The 18,649-nt window shown below is 37.0% G+C and overlaps 1 protein-coding gene across 2 annotated transcripts; it reads right to left on the reverse strand.

Moving 5' to 3' along the window:
• Positions 1 to 1,511: 1,511 nt before the first annotated feature.
• acer2 (alkaline ceramidase 2) lies at positions 1,512 to 17,447 on the reverse strand. 2 transcript variants are annotated; one of them, XR_012178793.1, is made up of 7 exons: positions 17,007 to 17,418; positions 16,516 to 16,630; positions 12,324 to 12,465; positions 11,131 to 11,268; positions 4,834 to 4,971; positions 3,192 to 4,516; positions 1,512 to 2,771 (listed from the first exon to the last, which is right to left on the reverse strand). XR_012178793.1 is itself a non-coding variant. In XM_073466228.1 (6 exons), the coding sequence occupies exons 1-6, from the start codon at positions 17,118 to 17,120 to the stop codon at positions 4,330 to 4,332; spliced, it is 834 nt and encodes a 277-aa protein (XP_073322329.1). In that variant the 5' UTR covers positions 17,121 to 17,447; the 3' UTR covers positions 1,512 to 4,329. The 2 variants fall into 2 exon arrangements, 1 of the variants encoding a protein (XP_073322329.1); XM_073466228.1 differs by having other exon boundaries at positions 1,512 to 4,516; positions 17,007 to 17,447.
• Positions 17,448 to 18,649: the final 1,202 nt, after the last annotated feature.

Raw genomic sequence — 18,649 nt, forward strand, 5'->3', positions numbered from 1 at the left:
GTTATCACAGGAAAACGGAGGAAATAAAATGTATGAATGCATGACCCCTTTAGGCCTTCCGTACATTTCATAATAATGAAAAAATAAATAAAATCAAAATGTTATTGGGTTATTTCACACTTTTGTTATATTTGTTTACTGTATTAATTCATAGAATTTCATAATGTTGTATTTATTTATATAATATTAAACACACAATCTCATTATAAGTCTGCCTAAAGAGGAGAAATTGTAACACGTCACATATTAAATCCAAGCAAATTTAGCATACTTAATGGTATATTTATTTATACTTTTACCTTCGTACATATGTGTGGACACATCTGAAGCTTTTTGATTCATATTTTAGCCAATACACGTTCTAACTTCTGTAATTTATTTTTAAATATATGCTTCACAATGAAACACCAGGATAAACCTAGGAATAGAATTAAAGCAGAAGTGGATTCAGCTTATAATCATGCAAAAATGCAGTCCACATAGAAGGCAGTGCTCTTCCATGAACATTTAACATCTCCATGTGTGACCACTAAAGCAACATATACAAAATAATACAATATCATAAGATTTCTTTAGTTGCTGTTTGCCCCTTCTTGTGTTTTTATTAACTGTATCATTACCTGTACTTAAGTTGGCTACACAGTTACACATACAGTTGCTTGTTTTTATGCCTTTATGATGCATACAGGAATTAAAAAAACATGTTAATGTTTAAAAACTGTCTTAAGTGTTTAACTAGTGTTTAATTATGCCCAAACATACAGTAATTTCTAATTTTTTTTGGTAAAATCGCAGTGGAGGACTAAGGAGGATCTGTATATGAATTCAATCTGAGATGCTGCTGAGATGGCTGAGAGAAATGAAATGAAGTGGATGGTGAAAGATGTTGCCTCCTGGTGGCAAAACGTGTCTCCTGCATCATTGGGAGTCTCAGTCTGACTGCTCAATACATGCAAGACACATAAAGCTATAAAATATAATATCATGAATGTGAACAGTGTGGAGGAAGTACTCAGGTCCTTTACATAAGCAAAAGTATCAATACTATAGTGTATAAATACAAGTAGATGTTCTGCAGTTGAAGTTCTACATGAGTAAAAGTACAGTTCAGTAGCACCAGTAAATGTACTCACAATGCAAAATTGTCCCTTTAGATTTTCAAATTATGGAGCATTTAAGGGCCCAAAAGAAAAAAAAATTTTTTCAATCTTAATACAATTATTTGTAAACACAAGCTGCTATCGTGTGCAACAAGATAAAAAAATAATTCTTTCAGGAACGCTGGGGTTTTCCATCCAGAGTGGGTTCAATCAGACTCACAACTGGAAACACCCGCGACAGTATGTCGAGTCTTTGAGCTACAACAATGCATCATAGAAGTAGCATAAAGATATACTTTAGTACCTCAAAATTGTGCCAAAGTTGCTTGAGTAAATATAGTTACTTTCACCACTGAACGGGAAAAAACATTTTTAATGCATCTTTTATGTAAAATAAACACCAGTGATCAGTTTGAGCATTAACTTGGTTTATTGCATAAAATAAAATAAAGTACTAATGTTCTAATCTATTACAAACATTTGTTTACAAAACAGGATAAATTATGAAAATAAATACCTCTGTGCAGTTTGTCTGTATTGTCAATGCAAGCAGAGAAAAAACAAACTGAGATTAATATACACATGTAAGTCCATAAATAGGACATTACTCACTGTTATGAGATCATAATCAAACCTCATGCCAAGACAAATATCACGATGCAGAGGGCAGCATCGGACCGGCTGTCCTGTTCACACGAACTCCTTCGATCTGAGGATGACTCACTAAATTCTTACCAACAATCCATCATCATGGATCAGATGCATGATTCAATAGGATTTGCAGCACAATGCAAGCATTCTTGGGCACAACAACAGTTTTGTTCACATTGTCAATACTGTTCGGAAAGTTTCTCCTGAAGATAACATAAAAAAACCCAACTTTTTTTAAACAATGTTTGGCAATACAAAGGTAGTAATCATGCAATATCAAAAATCATTCACCCTTTAAATTTGGCTACACATCATTTACAAAAATATAAATGGTTTTGGATTTCACAAAATACTTGTTATTAAAAAATACCACTTCAGAATCACAAAAAAAATAGTTGTTTTATTTCTCTGTAAATCATGATCCTTCATTTGACCCTTTATGAGTTATTTTAGCAGTTTGAGTTCCCAGAAGCCTCTGCAGGAGGACACGAGTAAAACAATATTAGTCAAACAGCTTGAGGCAGTTTTCAAGAACATTTACAACAATGGTTTGTGGTGAAAAAAAGCTTTGGTGCTCCCTCTTGTTTAGCTTTGCAATATACTTCCCTTTTATATTCTGCACGCAGAATTTCTGTTTATTTCAGTGACATGAACACAGTAATCAAACCTTATCTGTCCCGCAACCACAACCATAAACCTATTTTTTCTATTTGTTATTTAATGCAATCATTACACTGCATTTCCAGTTTTAGAGTTTATGACACATCACACAAGGATACAACCTTCTTTCTTTTGCTTTTGAAGTCCACTGTCCTGTTTGATTAAGGCTTTTTTTGCACAGTTTTTATAGTTTTGATGAAATTTAGCACAAAGTCTAAAATACTGAACCTAAAATAAATAACCCTGATAGAAATATAAAGAGCAAGTTCATCCAAAAATGAAAATTCAGTCATTTACTTCTAACCCTCTTTGCGATGGAAAGTCGAGTGAAGTTTGTTAGTCCACAAAACATTTCTGGAGCTTCACAGTGAAACAGCATTGCAGCAATCTTCTAAACAACTGAAGTAGATGGGGACTTGTTTTTAAAAGTAAAAAAAACACAAAAAACAACAAAAGAAAAAATAAATATATAAAATGGCTCCATACAGCTTGTCCGGCATTAATACAATTCTCCAGAACACCCAAATGTTGAGCTTGTGCACCCACTTCAGACGGGGTGCACGCTAACACGAAGAATTTGGCTTAGAAAAGGGTGTAAATAACGTCTTTTCAAATCAATAAGGGACCTCGAGGCCTCTGGAGACCTGGATTACGCCAGAAAAGCTGTATCAAGCCATTTTATGTTTTTTTTTGTGTGTGTTTTTTTTTGTCACAGTCCCCATCTACTTCCCTTTTATAGGAGAATGCTGCAACGCTGTTTTGCTGTGAAGCTCCAGAAACCTTCACCTGACTACAAACCTTCATCTGACTTCCCATCGGCATGAAGGTGAGTAGATAATGACTGATTTTTTCATTTTTGGGTGAACTTATCCTTTAAGAGTTACGACACCTGGGTGAGAAAAAAATGAAGCATTAAAAGCCGTACATAAGCAAGCAGATATTTGAGTTATAATTGTACTTATCATGTTCTGAAATGCTACGCAGCACGTATTCAGCCAAAGGCTTTGCGAACCATTCTTCATTTTGTGCAAAATAAGTAATTATTTCCTTGAAAATGTCAACGCATCTTAATTTCACATTCTGTGTTTTTACTTTTGGTTTTGGCCAATATCAAAGGGTACCTATTCATTCAATAACATATGAATGATACAGAAAATAACTGCATATTACATTGTTAGTTAACTAAATATATACAGGAATATATTAAACACATTTCTCATATACTATCTTGAACAATCACAATGGCATGCTGGGAGTGAAACACAGCACACCCATAACAGAAAGAAACCTATAGTGTTTCTGATGGTTTAAATTAAATGACTCCATTATGTATTTTTTCAAACACATAAGGCTTGGTGTGAAATACCTTCTTCTCAGCGTGTTGAGCATAGTAAGATCGGATATGCAACATAACATGAAGCTTTGATGCTGAATGCATTGATCACAGTTAATGAATCCAGTGCTTTGTTGTTTCTGGTTTCATGATGGCCAGACTGCACCTATGAGATGCTGTTTTTTATGTTTATAAAGGCAGTACAATGCTTTTATAATGAGGTTTTTTGAATTACTATAAAATGTACAAAATCTTCTCTTTAGAGAAGCCTGAAATGCATAATACTAATACTGACAAGATCGCCTGTGGAAAGCCTGAGTACACTGCAAAGGTTTCTTGGCTTTGATACTGTGACTATTTAAAAAGTCACTCTGTGTCGTGTTAGACAAATTCACGACACCTTCTGTTCTTTGACAGAGTTGCATAAACACTGTTGTGTAGTGAAAACCAGACCAGGGACAGAAAAAGGAAAAGCTAAATCCACACGATTAGCCTCTATGTGCTACATCACCCAGTCACGAGAGCACCGGTGGACACAACCTGACTGTTTGGACACATCCTGGTGAGAAGCGTTGAGCAGCAGGCTTAAGTCACCTTGATGGCAGATTTCTTGTGGACGCAGAGTAAGGAAACGTAGGGCACGCCGATGAAGGCCCATTTCTCGTTGGGCCAGAACATGATGACGGGTCCTCGCTCCGGGGCCTCGGTCGCAACGTCAAAGTAGGCGAAGCAGACGCAACCCAAGTAGGAAGCCAGACAAATGAGGATGTGCCTGTGAGAGAGAGAGGAGTTAGAATGAACCAACAAACATATTATATATTAATACATATGTATTTTGGACAGTCCATCGCTTCATTTCAAACACTGAATGGCTCTTTTAAAACATATATTTTTACAGATTTTTTGTACTTTTTTCATATTTTTTACTTATAAATTTTTCTGCAACTGTGAAAACACCAGTAATGCACTGTTACTCACACACAGTCAATTTCACTTTAATGTCACAAGAGTGCATAAACTGCGCATAAAAAAATAAACTTAACAATAGTTCAGACAGGACTGCCTCTTCTGAGTTGTGTTTGATCTTACCAAGCACAGTGTAAGTAGGGAAAGTTGACGGATGACCACATTTCACAGAATATCCTGTCACTGATCCAACAGAGCAGAGCCAGTGCCCACCAGATCCCTGAGACCAGGCCGAGCTTGAACACACGGGGGTTTTCACACCTGCAAAAACCAAACACAGCACTGAGGAGTGTGTACAACTGTGAAAACACACACATAAATACACTGCGACCTACAATGTTGTTCATTCTTACATATTACCAATATCATCAGACCAACAGCAGCTGCTTTTTGTATTTTTACATTTGATATCATTAAATGTGCAAAGTCTTGTGCACGCAAGCTTTCTTGTGTGTATGATCTGTGCAAATACAAAACAACAAAATATCCCAAATAAAAACAATTTACGCACAAAACTTGCACTTGACCTAAACCATGAAATACATGTCATTCAAATTCACTTATTTGGTTCCTTTTTTACTTGAGGCCACTATTTGGCAGTAGAAACAAGTTGTAAACACAACATTATCACCTTTTAAACTGATAGGGCGAACTTGTTGGCAAACAGCTGCCTCTTTATACAATCAGCTGCTGTGAGCTAAAGACGCTCAAACGTTCTGTAGGGCTGAGAGGAACTGCAGAGTCGACCCTTTATATAGTTATTTAATAATTTGTCAATACAAACATATTTATTGTAATAATTTAAGATCTATTATATTTTGTAAATCCGTCATGAAGTTGATGATTATGATCATTTTATTACTAAAAAAGCAGCACAACACAATTTTATGTTGTGGAAACAAAGACAGATTAGGATGTCTTCTATTAATAGTGTCAGCTGATACAAGTGGGGGCATGGAAAAACTTTTTAAAAATTAATAAAAAAATTTTTATTTATTGTTTGAATTGTTTGTGGAAGGTCTTTTTCAGAATACACTGGGCTTTGTGTTTAACAGGCTGTGTTTTTCACTCCAGCTCGGTGCTTTTACATTCACACCTACAATGTCCATAGCAGTATGTTTGAGTGTAGGTACACACATTTTTTATCTTACTTTTGGGACCTGACAGAACAGTGACCCGACCATTCTGTTCTATGTCTCTGCACAAATATCTCCCAGTGGACACACCAATGACCTACAGAGACATGTGCTAATCCAGACTGCTGCTGATAAACTATTCTTAGTCTTGTCCTCCTTAGACACACAGACACAGCCGTGCAGCTGACTGGCAAACACCGGGTGCCAAAACAAAGACGGGGGGAAGGAAGCCTGACTAAACTGTGATGACGATGCAACTTAGTCACTTTGACAGTTTGTCACCTTCCCTCAAGTCAGAACATTTGATAAAGTCATATCAGTTTACAAGCACTTCATTTGGGTTGCCATTGTTTCAAGGAGCCAGGAATGTTGGGATGAAACAGCGTTTCCAGAAAGGACTAGGGCACAACAACGCAACAACGCAATAACATTCAGATAAACAACAAGCATCATTCAGCTGCAGACGCCATGGAAATTTTATATGTAAGACCACTTTAAAGCTAGCTTATGTAAAATGCAGTGGCTGCCTGTTGTTATTACAGTACAATGGGAATCCTGATGGTATCATCCTATAACGTTGTTATTGAAAATTTACTACTAAAATGATCAGCATTAATTATTGGCCACCTGATGAATGCGAGTTTGACATTCACACTCTTTTTAGCTCTGTTTTGGTCTCCACCTCCTGAGGTGCTCTGCTATGTTCACTAGGTAGTTGCTAACTGTGTCTGACTGCTGTCTGGTGCTGGACTGGTAGCATACAGTAGTTTTATCAGAGCTTTCTTTCTACAAAAAGCTGGCTGCTGCAGATTCAAACAAAGTTGATGAGAGTGGAGTTTGTAAAATGATTTATTATAATTTTAAAAAATGTTGTGTCCTGACAAAAACTTTTCTACACTTGAAATATATATATATCTTAATGATACTAACTGTAGATAAGCAAATGTACATGGTATAATAATTGCACATTTTCATACCATTGTATTCCTTGACAACAGTATACCACTGCAACAGTACTACAAATGGAGTCATTAAGTCTGTGAAGTGTCTCAGACATGTAAGCAAATATTATATATATATATAGATATATATATATAGATATTGCTGTGTAACTACATTTAACCTCCACAAACTACTGTTTATAATGCACCTAATAGGGCAGCAAAACCTCAGAGTGTATTTAAATGTAGAAGGGAACGTTTGAATGATTATGGATTCAATCTTAATTTGTTAAAAGCAAGTTTCTTCTTTCAAAAGTCTCGCTTTAAGTGAGTCAATTAATGAATCAAACTAGCAAACTGTACAGTATGTTACATAATTGGTCCAGAAAAGGAGCAGAAAAAAACTGGTATCACGGCTGCTCACGGGCAACAGGAAGTACAATAATAGATGTCCATTGATAGATCCTCCCAGAGGGAAATAGGCCATTAAATTGTCATCAATATTGTATTATACTGTAAGTATTTCGATCCATTATTTTCAAGTGGCAGCAAATCCTGACAATGCATAAAGTACAGTAGCTATAGGCTCAGTATCTGCTTTAATGTACTGTACATACAGTACAACTGCCATAAACTGGACAACACCCCTTCCTGTTAACAAACATACACCGACAGAACCATCACCACACAGCCGGATATCTGGGATACTGAGCCTATCAGCTCAAACAGAAGCGTGGCGGATAAGAAACATGATGTGAAACCAGGACTTCTCCTGAGAGACGCAGCTTGATGGACAGTCTGACTGTTTGAGGCAAAGATAAGTGAAGGAAAGGCCGGTCTGTCTATCTGAGGTGAAGCACTGCTGAGAGGCTTCTCTCACTCAGGGGAGAAGAAAGGAAGAGGCACCACCAGATCAGTCAAATATTTATCACAGAGACTGGAGATAAGTCTTCATGCACTGGTTTCAATGGTGTAAAGGCATAGATACATACTAGATGTCTACACTTTAAAGAATGTCAGACTGGATTAATTAATCACAGCACATCATACAGTATTGTTGATATTTTGAAAGTGTAAACATGGTGACGTAAGTCTGACAGGGCAGGAAACGAGCCGTCAGACAATCAGACTGGATGTAAACAAGCCAGATTATCTAAATTACTTTATTCTGAGGTAAAGTGAGCATACGCATATTGTTTCTAATGATCACTCACTGCACTGGAAAATGTGTTTACACACAGCTGCATGGTAATGAAGTACAAATTCTTCATTACTGTACTTAGTCCCAACATCACACGGCTGATTTCAACCTATCAGTGTCATGACGCACGGCAGACGTAGCGAGACTAAATGATGTAACATGACAAAAACAGACAGGGAGGGAGATAAAAGACGTGTTAGTGACTTGTATCTGCAGAGACCATGCAGCCGTCTGCCTGGATTTTCTTATTTTCTTTATTTGTTGCTGTGCACAGGAGGCTTTACCAACTCAAGATGTCGGTATTCGACGTTAAGAATAATATTATTATAATAATGTTAATATGACGTGAGGTTCAGTTAGCTTTACACAGAAATGTCCTTCAGAGGGATACTTTTTTTCATTTATACTTTGAGTACAGTACTTTCTTACTTTTACTTAAGAAGTGAATCAGTACTTTTACCAGAGTCTTTTATTTATACATACAAGTACCTGTACTTCTATAGGCCACATTACAGAAAATGTTGAATAAGAAAGGACCTCGGTGAGTATTGAACTAGTGACGCTGCAGTTTTGACTGAAAAAATAAAGTTTTATTTCCAAATATTTTCAAAATTACCGTCTGACTGGTTGTGCATTTTAAAATCTGAGAAATTAACTTATACAATGTACAATGTTGTTGTTGCAGACAGGAAACAATGGCAAAAACTAACAAAATAAGACGCAAGCAGTAATAAAACTGAATTATTCTATACTGTATTTTTTATTTATTATTCTCTACTGGGCAGATTAAATTGATGGTTGATGGAATAGATTGTATTTATACTTGGTCATATGTATATGAAGATACGGTGTGTATAAATACTAATGTAAGGATATACAAGTCTTTCCCACTAGATATAACTTTAGGTACAGTATTTTTATAAATTTGTTTGTACTTTGGGGCTACCTCCTTCTCAAGTTGTGTATTTTTAAAGCCCTGCGAGACAGCAAAGGGTTAAAACATGAGTGGGCCTTCAGTCAAGAACAACATCTGTTGTTTCAATTAAAGCTTTAAATAATACACAGCTGGTATGATACAGTCTCTGGGTGTTATCCAACCATTAGTTTTGCTGTGTGAAGATGAACTTTGCTCATTTTTCAGACATAAGCACATTTGGCTGCCACGTATCCTACCTGACCTTTATCAGTAACTCAGCTATTATTGCAAAACTATGACTGGTATTATTGCTTCAAAACTTCCCAGTAATAATAATATATGTAATCTTTGTAATGGATGTCCTGTACATCAGACAAGTTGTTTTTGTCCAACTGGAAGTGACTTGAATGGGTGCCAACAGGCGTACTGTAAAAAAAACAAACAACAACAAAGCAGTCTGTCGTTTCTAAGGGCAAAAGTCCATCAGCCAGGGCCACAGGAATTCTCTCCCACTTAGCAGAACAAAAACAGGCAGCCTCTGTAGATGACTGGCACTTGCAGAAATGTCAAGAATTGCTAACAGGTTGAACAATAGATGACTGAAGGTTAAAAGAGTGACGGTGGTGAGGAAGGGACGTGGGAAACGGAAACAAAGGAGCAGCTCCACATTACTGTGACGAAAGAAGGCTTTAGAGGCACACACACAAAAAAGGGCATGAGCGGTTTGTCGTGTGTTTTCAGGAACATTCTTTCACATCATAACGCCCTATAATTAGCTAGGAACAGACAACATGTCATCAGACGTTGGGGGTACAAAGGGGCAAAGGTGACGTGTTAATGTACTGTAGACCACAGAGACGACATCCTGACACTGTTTTCTTTTTATTGCTTAACAAATTAACATCACAACAGCTGATTTCTAAATGACTAGGCGGCTTTGAAACACAGACATGGTCATTTGTATCTGCTGCTGTATCGCTGTGAGTCCAGCATAGGGTAGTAACAGCATGAATGTTTAAATGGTAGAGATTTACGCATCAGAAAATTCAAACGAGTTGCATTCTTACGAATTTCAACTAACTCAACTCTACATTAAGAAATACTAACTGCCAGGTGTAACTGCTGCTAATGCTAATGTTAGCTACAGCTCATGTTAACTTGCAAATACATGTAACCTGTATAGAGCACAATCGGTAATGGAAAAAGGGTCAATAAACCAATAAAACAAACGATAAAACTATTCAAAAAATTCTCAATTTTTTTGTTAATAACATGAGCAATACTGTTCATCAAAATGGTGTGTAATAGTAGTGTAAACAAGGAAGATTTTAAATTATATTTCATGAAAGAAAACACCTTATACCATCTGTTTCAGACAAAATGAGAGGAGAACCTCTGTTAAGTTCATAAAATTTGATAATTACCACTTACTCTAAACTGCATAAATAGTACTTTACATTTCTGTAAAAAATAAACAAGACAAAGTTGTGTGATACGTTTTAATTTATCATTTGCCTCCTAAAACTATATAAAACTTGGAAGTTATTTTGCGGCCTGTGGAGCTACAGAGTACCAGATTTGAATGCATTTGATTGGACATGCTTCAGATTTTCCTGATAGCAACTGATTTATTTCTTTTTCTAAAGTCGTTACTAAGACATTTCTTAAGTTTCAATAATGTAACCTGATTTAGTGCATCACTAGCTAGCAGTTAAGGAACACATCCCACGGTCTTCTTTCACAGGCTCCATGGCTAATTAAGTCAACCTTGAGTTTAGAATTTAAATCAAACTTTGGAGGGACTTTATACACAAACTGCAATGGATTTCAAAATAGTGATGCAACCCACTCTTGTTGAATAAACTGTATTGCTTAAACATGCAGACAATCAATCATCCCACATTCCTGAACCTTGATCAGGGATGATGTGGGTACATAAAAACATCAAATGGAAAAGTTACTCAAACTGAGAAAGGGCTTTTTCTTTAAAGTTAATTAAATAACTATTCAAAATTTAAGAGTCGCTCCCTAGAACTTGAGTCAAGCTGGTGAGTGAGGACGAAATCCTGTGCCACCCTTGATTTTGGAGAACAATCATGTTTTTTAGTCTGACATATTTTTTTCCCCTTTTTAACTCCTAATGAAGAAACATAGGTGCATACATAGTATGATGGATCAGGGCTGACCTCAATCACCTGTGTTGTTTAAAAACACATTTTCACAAACCTTTTCAGCTCAGTGATGAGCAGTGCGGTGCAGGGGATGCCCAGGGTCATGAGTGACAATGAGTTGACGACAGGTTTGACAAAGGCCAGCCCAGTGGTGATCCCTGACAAGATGCCGATGACCACTTTGAACCTCGACCTAGATTGAGAGAGCCAAAAAAAAAAAAAAAAAAAAGTCAAAACCGCAGAATTTTGCACTCTATAAACAGCATGGTGAAATTCAGATGGAACATTGGCTCTTTGACAGAAAGCACTTTAACACACTAACAACCAGATATAATAAAAAAAAAACATGGGGAATATTTAAAGTGACAGGCTGAAGTGAAAGAGCAACCACGACGACTCTGCGACAATGGAAAGAGAAGTAAAGACATGTGATGCAGCTTTTACTGGTGTCAGCTATCTCAGACAGGCCTATTATTAAACAGGGAGTCATAGCAGTGGAAACATCATATGACAGCACAGTGGCCAACAGTGAGCTGCACAGACAAACCTGCTCAGCACTCACATATGAGAACATCCTGTATGTCGACCGGAAATACTAGAGAAAAGTAACACAATGCAGAGAGAAGTTCTTCCTGAATTCACTGATCAGCTGAAGGCCTGTAAACTAACTGCTATTGGATGAAAACCTGCAAGCATATGCCAGTTTTAAAGGGACAGTTCACCCCAAAAATCTAAATTATATATTTTTCCTCTTATCTGTAGTGCAGTTTATCAATCTAGATTGTTTTAGTGCAAGTTGACCACTTTTACAGATATCAGCTATAGAGATGTCTGCCTTCTCTTGTATAAAATGCAACTAAGCTTTTTCTTTTATTTACTTTGTTTGCACACACATAAAATTAGATTAAATCAGATGATTACAGAAAAATAACAGATGTGTCAGGAGATGTGTCAGAAGCCATCACCCTTTTGTGTGTCTCTTTTAGTCTTTTAGTCTTGTTTAATTAACTTCCTGACATGATCGGGACAGCAAAATAGGACAAGACAATCATGTTTGGTGTAGGCTCTTGAAAATGAACGTGATTTGTGAGGGAGGGCATCTTTACAGCCTATATCTCCAAAACAGCTCACACAGAAACAATCTGGATGGATTAAAAAAAAGACTCTACAGGTAAGAGGAAAACTATGCTGTCCCTTTAAGCCTCAGAAGATAATTATTCTGATGCCGCGTTACACTGGTCAACATACCGATCCCTCCTGAACATCCTGGGCAGGTATCTCTTGGGAAACCACATGGCGATGGCACACATTAGCACCCAGAGAATCGCCAACTCATCCAGCATCTGACCGAGGAAGCTGAGGGTGGCGTGAAAATATGTCGATCCGATGCCTGAAAGACAGAGACGCAGAAGCAGAAAAAACGTTTGTCAGAAAAGAGAGATGTCAACAGTGTGTTTATGAGATTGTGTCCTTTTAAAAAATGCTCATATTGTCAATTTTTTTAAATAAAAAAGGAAGGTCAAATACATTAAAAAAATCAAGACTTGACAGTTTGTGTCTAAAAATGTAGCTGAAAAGGACACAATCTCTTTAGTTTTGCAACTTTAATGTTGTGAAATGATAAATAAATGAACCTTGTAACCTTATAATCTTTGTGTCAGGAACTACAAACTTTGCTGAAACTGCAAAACTGTGTTTATTTTACTAAGTGCACAGCTGACATGTTCCCATTTCCAGTTGTCAAATGTGACCAACATGATGAAAAAGTTGCAAATGTCACCTCTACATGAGACCATACAGAGGCCCGACCATCAGTCATCATCATAAGGTAACTCACGTTGTGCCTCTAACACTGAGAATCACCTGCAGTTTTCAGCCAAAAAAACACGCAAAACCTTTACAAATAGTTAAAAATAGGAAGCAGTGTTACTGTGAGTTTTAAAGTGCTGCAGAGGGACGGATTGGTTGGTGCCCGTTTGTTATCACGGTCCAACAGACCTTCTTTTATCAGCACAATCTGTTTTGAGAACAGGCTCTGCAGGAGATTCCTACAGTTGAACAAACTTCTTTTCTAAAAAGGGACTGAACATATACAGACTCTTAACTTTCTCATGGAAGTAGAGTCATTTTATCAACCAAAAAATGCCAAAGATTAATTGGTTCCAAGATCTTGAGTGTAAATATTAGCTGCTTTTTCTTAGTCTAAACAAAATATTTGGGATTTTTGGACTGTTTGGACCGGGAAATTGTGACCATTTTTCACAACTTTCTGACATTTTATGAACCAAACTATTAAATTATGAGAGAATATAGCAAATGTCTACAATTGGTATTGGTAGCAGGTAACGCAGTCATCCCAAACTGTATGAGAGACACACACAGCTGAAGCCAAAACCAAAGAAGAGAAGCTGAATGTTGTTGTTGTCATACGAGAACATATAGGTTTGTTTTTTTGCTCATGTCAAAGTCCATCCCAACTGCAGAGACAGTGGAGGAGAGATGAAACCATGTAACCCCTTGCAAGCTGTGTTTTGAAGTTTTACCCGCCTTCAGATTCCTGAAAATGTAGTCAGAGCTGCCGTGTTATGGAACAAGAATGACTGAAATTAGAAGGCTGCTTTCATTTCCCTTCAGTTAGTTCACTGATGGGACGACTCTTATGTGAAAAGACAAGATTAATACAATATCAGACCGCGCAGAACGACAGTTAATGACCTCTTTTGCTGATTCAGTTATGCAAATCGGCTGCAGTTGTTTTCTGTCGTCTACTAAGGTCACCTGTCAGGAACAGAGGGAGGTCTGTCAGGTTATCTTTGCTGACGCTGCAGCCCGTTGTTCCCTCGCTGCAGTGAGGGAACAACTGTAATCTCTTCAGGACTGTCCATTACATACAGCAGCACCATTTAAGACTGATTTACTGTGTCAAATCAAATGATACTTTAGGCAATGGGCTTATTCATCCCACCAATGAATGAGCCCAGTCATAGTCTGTACAAGAGGGTAAAATGATTCAGGGTACCCTAAAGCTATAACTGAGAACAGTGAGGGAGGCCACAGCTGAGGGAACACGTCCTAGCAGTGTTTTGTTTTGTTTTTGTTGGTGCACTTACATACAACTTACAGCATGTATGTAAGTGCTTATGTTGTAATCGTTTAGTTGTTTTGTCTCTAAAATGTTAGAAAATGGTGTAAAAATGTCGAGCAGTGTTTACCAAAGCCTGAGATTAAGTCCTCTGATATCTTGTTTTGTCCACAACTCAAAAATATTCAGTTTGCTGTCAGAGGGGAGTAAGACTCCAGAAAATATTCATATTTAAGAGGGTGGAACCAGACAATTTTGAGTATTTTTTAGGGTGGGTTAGTTTTTCTGAACTAAATCACAGTTTTGAGGGGCTAAAGGTGCCAAAAAACTCACAAAACTTTGCAAACATGTCCATAAAAATCAGTCCATTAAAATGTTTTTGGAATTTTGAATTTCTTATGAAAAGTTTGCGTAGTTTGAACATTTCCAGGGGTCATACTTGAAAAAACTCCTCCTAAGGCATTCATTCTTTTGAAAGGATGGTTCAAACTGATAAAAATGTTTGACAAAATAGCGATTCATTTAATGGCTGAAAACAATCAATTAATCAGGGCAGCTCCAATGTACTCCAATGGGCTGCATGTACAGATTATTTTCATTTTCAAATAATCTGCAGCTTTTCACAAAATCCACAGCCCAAGTTTATATGATGTAATTGCAAACAACAGTCAAAACCTCCCAAATATTACCTTTACTTTCATGTAAGACTAAAAAATAACAGCAAATATTTACATCTGAGAAGCTGAAATCTGTGATTTCTTGCTTAAAAAATGACTTTAAAAGTTCTTCCTATTATCAAATTGTTACCAAATCCTTTCAAATCAATCAAAATCCAAAATTTCTGCTTTTTAATTGCAAACAGTCCAAAAACCCCCAGGAAATATTCAGTTTACTATCATAGAAGACCAAGAAAACCAGCAAATATTCACAATTTTCAAAGCTAAAACCAGTCACTTGTTGCTTCAATGTGACTTGAGCAATGTATCTATTATCTAAATGATTGTCATTTTAGATAATTATGACAAATTGATTACTCTAATCTGCTAATTGCTTCATAAGTCAAGGTCAAGGTCAAGGTTAAGTAGTGCATTTTCTCTTCTCTTGTGGCACTCTGACACATGCTTTGTATATTTAAGCCTACAGCAGATATAAAGCATGTTTTAATATCAGATTCACAGTCATATAAAAAAACACATGTAATACTAGCCCAACACTTAAAGGTGCCATTTGAAAGAAAGACTCAAAAATCAACTTTTCTTACAAATAGCAAAGGCGGCGTCCGCTACATATAAACAAATACCCCTTTTCCACTGGTCAAAAATCCCAGTCAAACCCGCTGAGATCTTTTGTGTGCAATGGGAATGTGTACACTCTGCATTTACACCCGGGTCAAATTCCCCCGTGCAAAGTAATGACGCGTTATCGACCTCCTGTGGTGGTGCGTAATTAAGGAAGGAATTTGGGATGCGTGCGGTCTATTCAAAACCCAAGGAAGCCAATTTCCGTAGTGGCCGAACCATGTAACTACGTCACGTGATGCCCTGCGGCCCAAAAATAAATTTTTCCATAGGCTAACATTGTGAATATGTTTTTGAGCGTCACAACCTTGTTTCACTGTCATAATCTGAGCTATTCAGTCCAATAACATTTGGAAAGTCTAGAAGAGCCGGGCACTAAGCAGGAAGTTAGCCAGCTTGGTCGGCAGAAGTCTTTAGTGCGCACGCTCTAGCGTGGCCGGAAGTCGAGTGTTTTTGGCTTCATGCACCACTGAGGAGCTTTCATAGGAACGAACGGGGCTCCACCTCGAGGGCTGCGTCCAGTAGTTATAGGTCCATGGGTTTATTGTTGTTTTCTCTTCTTATATAACTTTTCCCGGTGCATTCGTGATGCAAAACTTGACGTCAGTGACGTACAACATGACGTGTCAGATAAAAATCACAGACGGGACTATCTCGCCTGCGGGAAGTGGGAATGGGGTCAATAGGTGATTTTTAGCGGGTTGACACACGTTTGAAAAAAACAGCGTAGACCCGCTGATTTTGGTGGAAAAGCGGAAAAAGTAAAACAATTGTCCTTTAAGGTCAGTTTGTCTATTCAGTCAGGAAACAAAGAGTTTGTTTTAGTTTGCATTAAAAACTTTTTTTTAAAATCAATCAATGAAGATTTTTCTCTTCTGATTAAAATTTCTTCCCCAAAACTACATAATGCACCTTTAACAAAATATAAATATTTCATATAGACATGGATAAGTACTAGTTATTGTTTTCTGCTTGTTGAGCTGAGTGAAGTTAGAGAACTGAACAGAAAACATGACAGGTTAAAAAGGTCACCACACAGACAGACAGCCAGCCAACTTACCAACCACAACCAGCAGAATCCATATGAGGTAGATCCCACTGTTGAAATGTGTTGCATATTGGCGGAACAAGCACATTAATATGGGCGGCAAAACAAAAAACAAAATGTTGCTGATCTGAAATGATAAACAAAAGGAAAAAGCTATGAGCAAAAAACAATACATCACACTTGGACTGATCGTGTGGCTCAGTGACAACGTGCTTGTCAGAAGTCGATCAGTGTTTTATAACAAACTGTCAGCCAGAGCAAATGAAGAAAAGGAAGATCTGTAACCTGAAGCTAACAGTAAAAAAAATAAAAAACATCATGGTGCTAAAGCAGCCCACAGTCAAGTGTAACTTAAAGCTAGCTGTGGCTAACCTGGGAGTCGTATAAAAGCTATAAGAAAGCAGTGCATCACAAAAGAACAAAAACAAAGCCAGAGAAGCTGCGGTCTGTCTACCAGCTGTAAACAAAAACAAAACCAATCACAATGAGTCCTTCACACCGACCGTGTTGTAAAATTCTGCGATGCTGGGGTATATTAGGTAATTGCCTTCACACCAGTCCACCTCGGAGCTGCCAGCCTGCAACTGGTCCCAAAAAATCAGATTAACGTTACTCATGTCTGGACTAGTTCTGTCGGATGTACAGTGAGAGCCGAGCAGACAACACTGCGAAGATTAGAAGAAAAGAAGAAGAAAAGAAAAAAACACTCGAGGAGGAAAAGTCACTATCCCTCGCTAGATGTTATCGTTTGAGACCTGACACGTATTGCACATCCACCAATGTGACAGAGTACATAAACCGTCGCTGCGCTGCATTTTTAAAGCCTCTGTCCGTCCACAAAGCCTCCTGTCCAGCCTGTCGTGACGCTCTGTGCTGTGCATTGACAGCTGCTCCGTCGCTGGCCAAAGAGTGTTCGAGCGCGGCGAGAGGGTTCACTCCCGTCTGCTTCCGTCTTCGGTGAAATGAGACCACAGCGGCCTCGGCTCCGGAAGTCCTCGTTTATTTTTATTTTTATCTTCTAATATATAACCGAAACAGACCAGCAAAAGGAGAGGAGGTGATTGGTTAACTTTAAACAAACGTCATGATTAAACACGTCAAAGCCAACTTTTGTTTCAGGGATTAAAGCACATGTTTAACCAACATATGCTTTTGTTCTCACCTTAGTGCATTCTTCTAGTTTTGTGACAATAACATTTGTTTGTAGTTGTGTAGAGTAACTAAGCACACTACTGATTGTTTATTCTGTGACATATCTGAATTTTTATTCTTGTTAATATTTTTGGTCCCCCAAAATAATCATTTCATTTGACTTTTATTGCATATCCATGCACATGCATATATGAACCCATATCCTAATATCACTGACTAATTTTGTGTAGTGTACACTTTAGTATAATTTGGATGTACTTGTGTTTTATTTGAGTATTTTGAATTAAACATATACAGTAAACTGTCCTTCTTATAGAGACTTATAATTGTACATACATAGTTGAATGCCACTTGACATAGACTAAATATCTGCACACCTTACTAAGAAGCATCTTGGGATATGAGCAACTTATAATCCTTGTTTATATTTTTTTGTATTGCGTACATTTTGAATTTTGTGGACATCTATTTAGTAATATATGAGTTTAAATGTATGTTTATATAAATTATACTTATATCTATCGTGCACAACAATTTTGCTGTGGATAAATATCTCATCTTATCTCCATTTCATGATATTTCACACTTCTACTTAATCGGATTTCTTTGCACTCATTAGTACATTTATTCTGCAGCCGCTTTTCAGATTCTAAGATCCTACATGAGTGTGTAAAATATAATTCTTTGTTTTACAGTACATTTAGATAGTGGTATAAAGACTAGTAGGATGATAAGCTCCATCTCAACCAGCATTGTTAAAATACTGCAAACATGTTTATGCATCAATAATAAGATACTATGATATATTTTGTACCACTGACAGAGGCCACCCACATATTTTGTACTTTTTATGTAATACTTCTGTACATTTAAAAGAAAGCACTTCTATATATATATATATATATATATATATATATATATATATATATATATATATATATATATATATGTACACACATTATATATCAGTATTATGATTGTGGTTACTACTACT

The sequence above is a fragment of the Pagrus major genome, chromosome 1 (genome assembly GCF_040436345.1).
Source record: "Pagrus major chromosome 1, Pma_NU_1.0".
In the NCBI taxonomy this organism is placed as follows: Eukaryota; Metazoa; Chordata; class Actinopteri; order Spariformes; family Sparidae; genus Pagrus; species Pagrus major.

Coding starts and splice junctions, on each gene's coding strand:
- acer2 (XM_073466228.1), bottom strand. CDS start 17,120: ATGAGTAACGTTAATCTGATTTTTTGGGACCAGTTGCAGGCTGGCAGC. Junction 11,269..12,323: donor AGGATGTTCAGGAGGGATCG/GTATGTTGACCA, acceptor CTCTCAATCTAG/GTCGAGGTTCAAAGTGGTCA. Junction 4,517..4,833: donor CCCTACTTACACTGTGCTTG/GTAAGATCAAAC, acceptor TCTCTCTCACAG/GCACATCCTCATTTGTCTGG.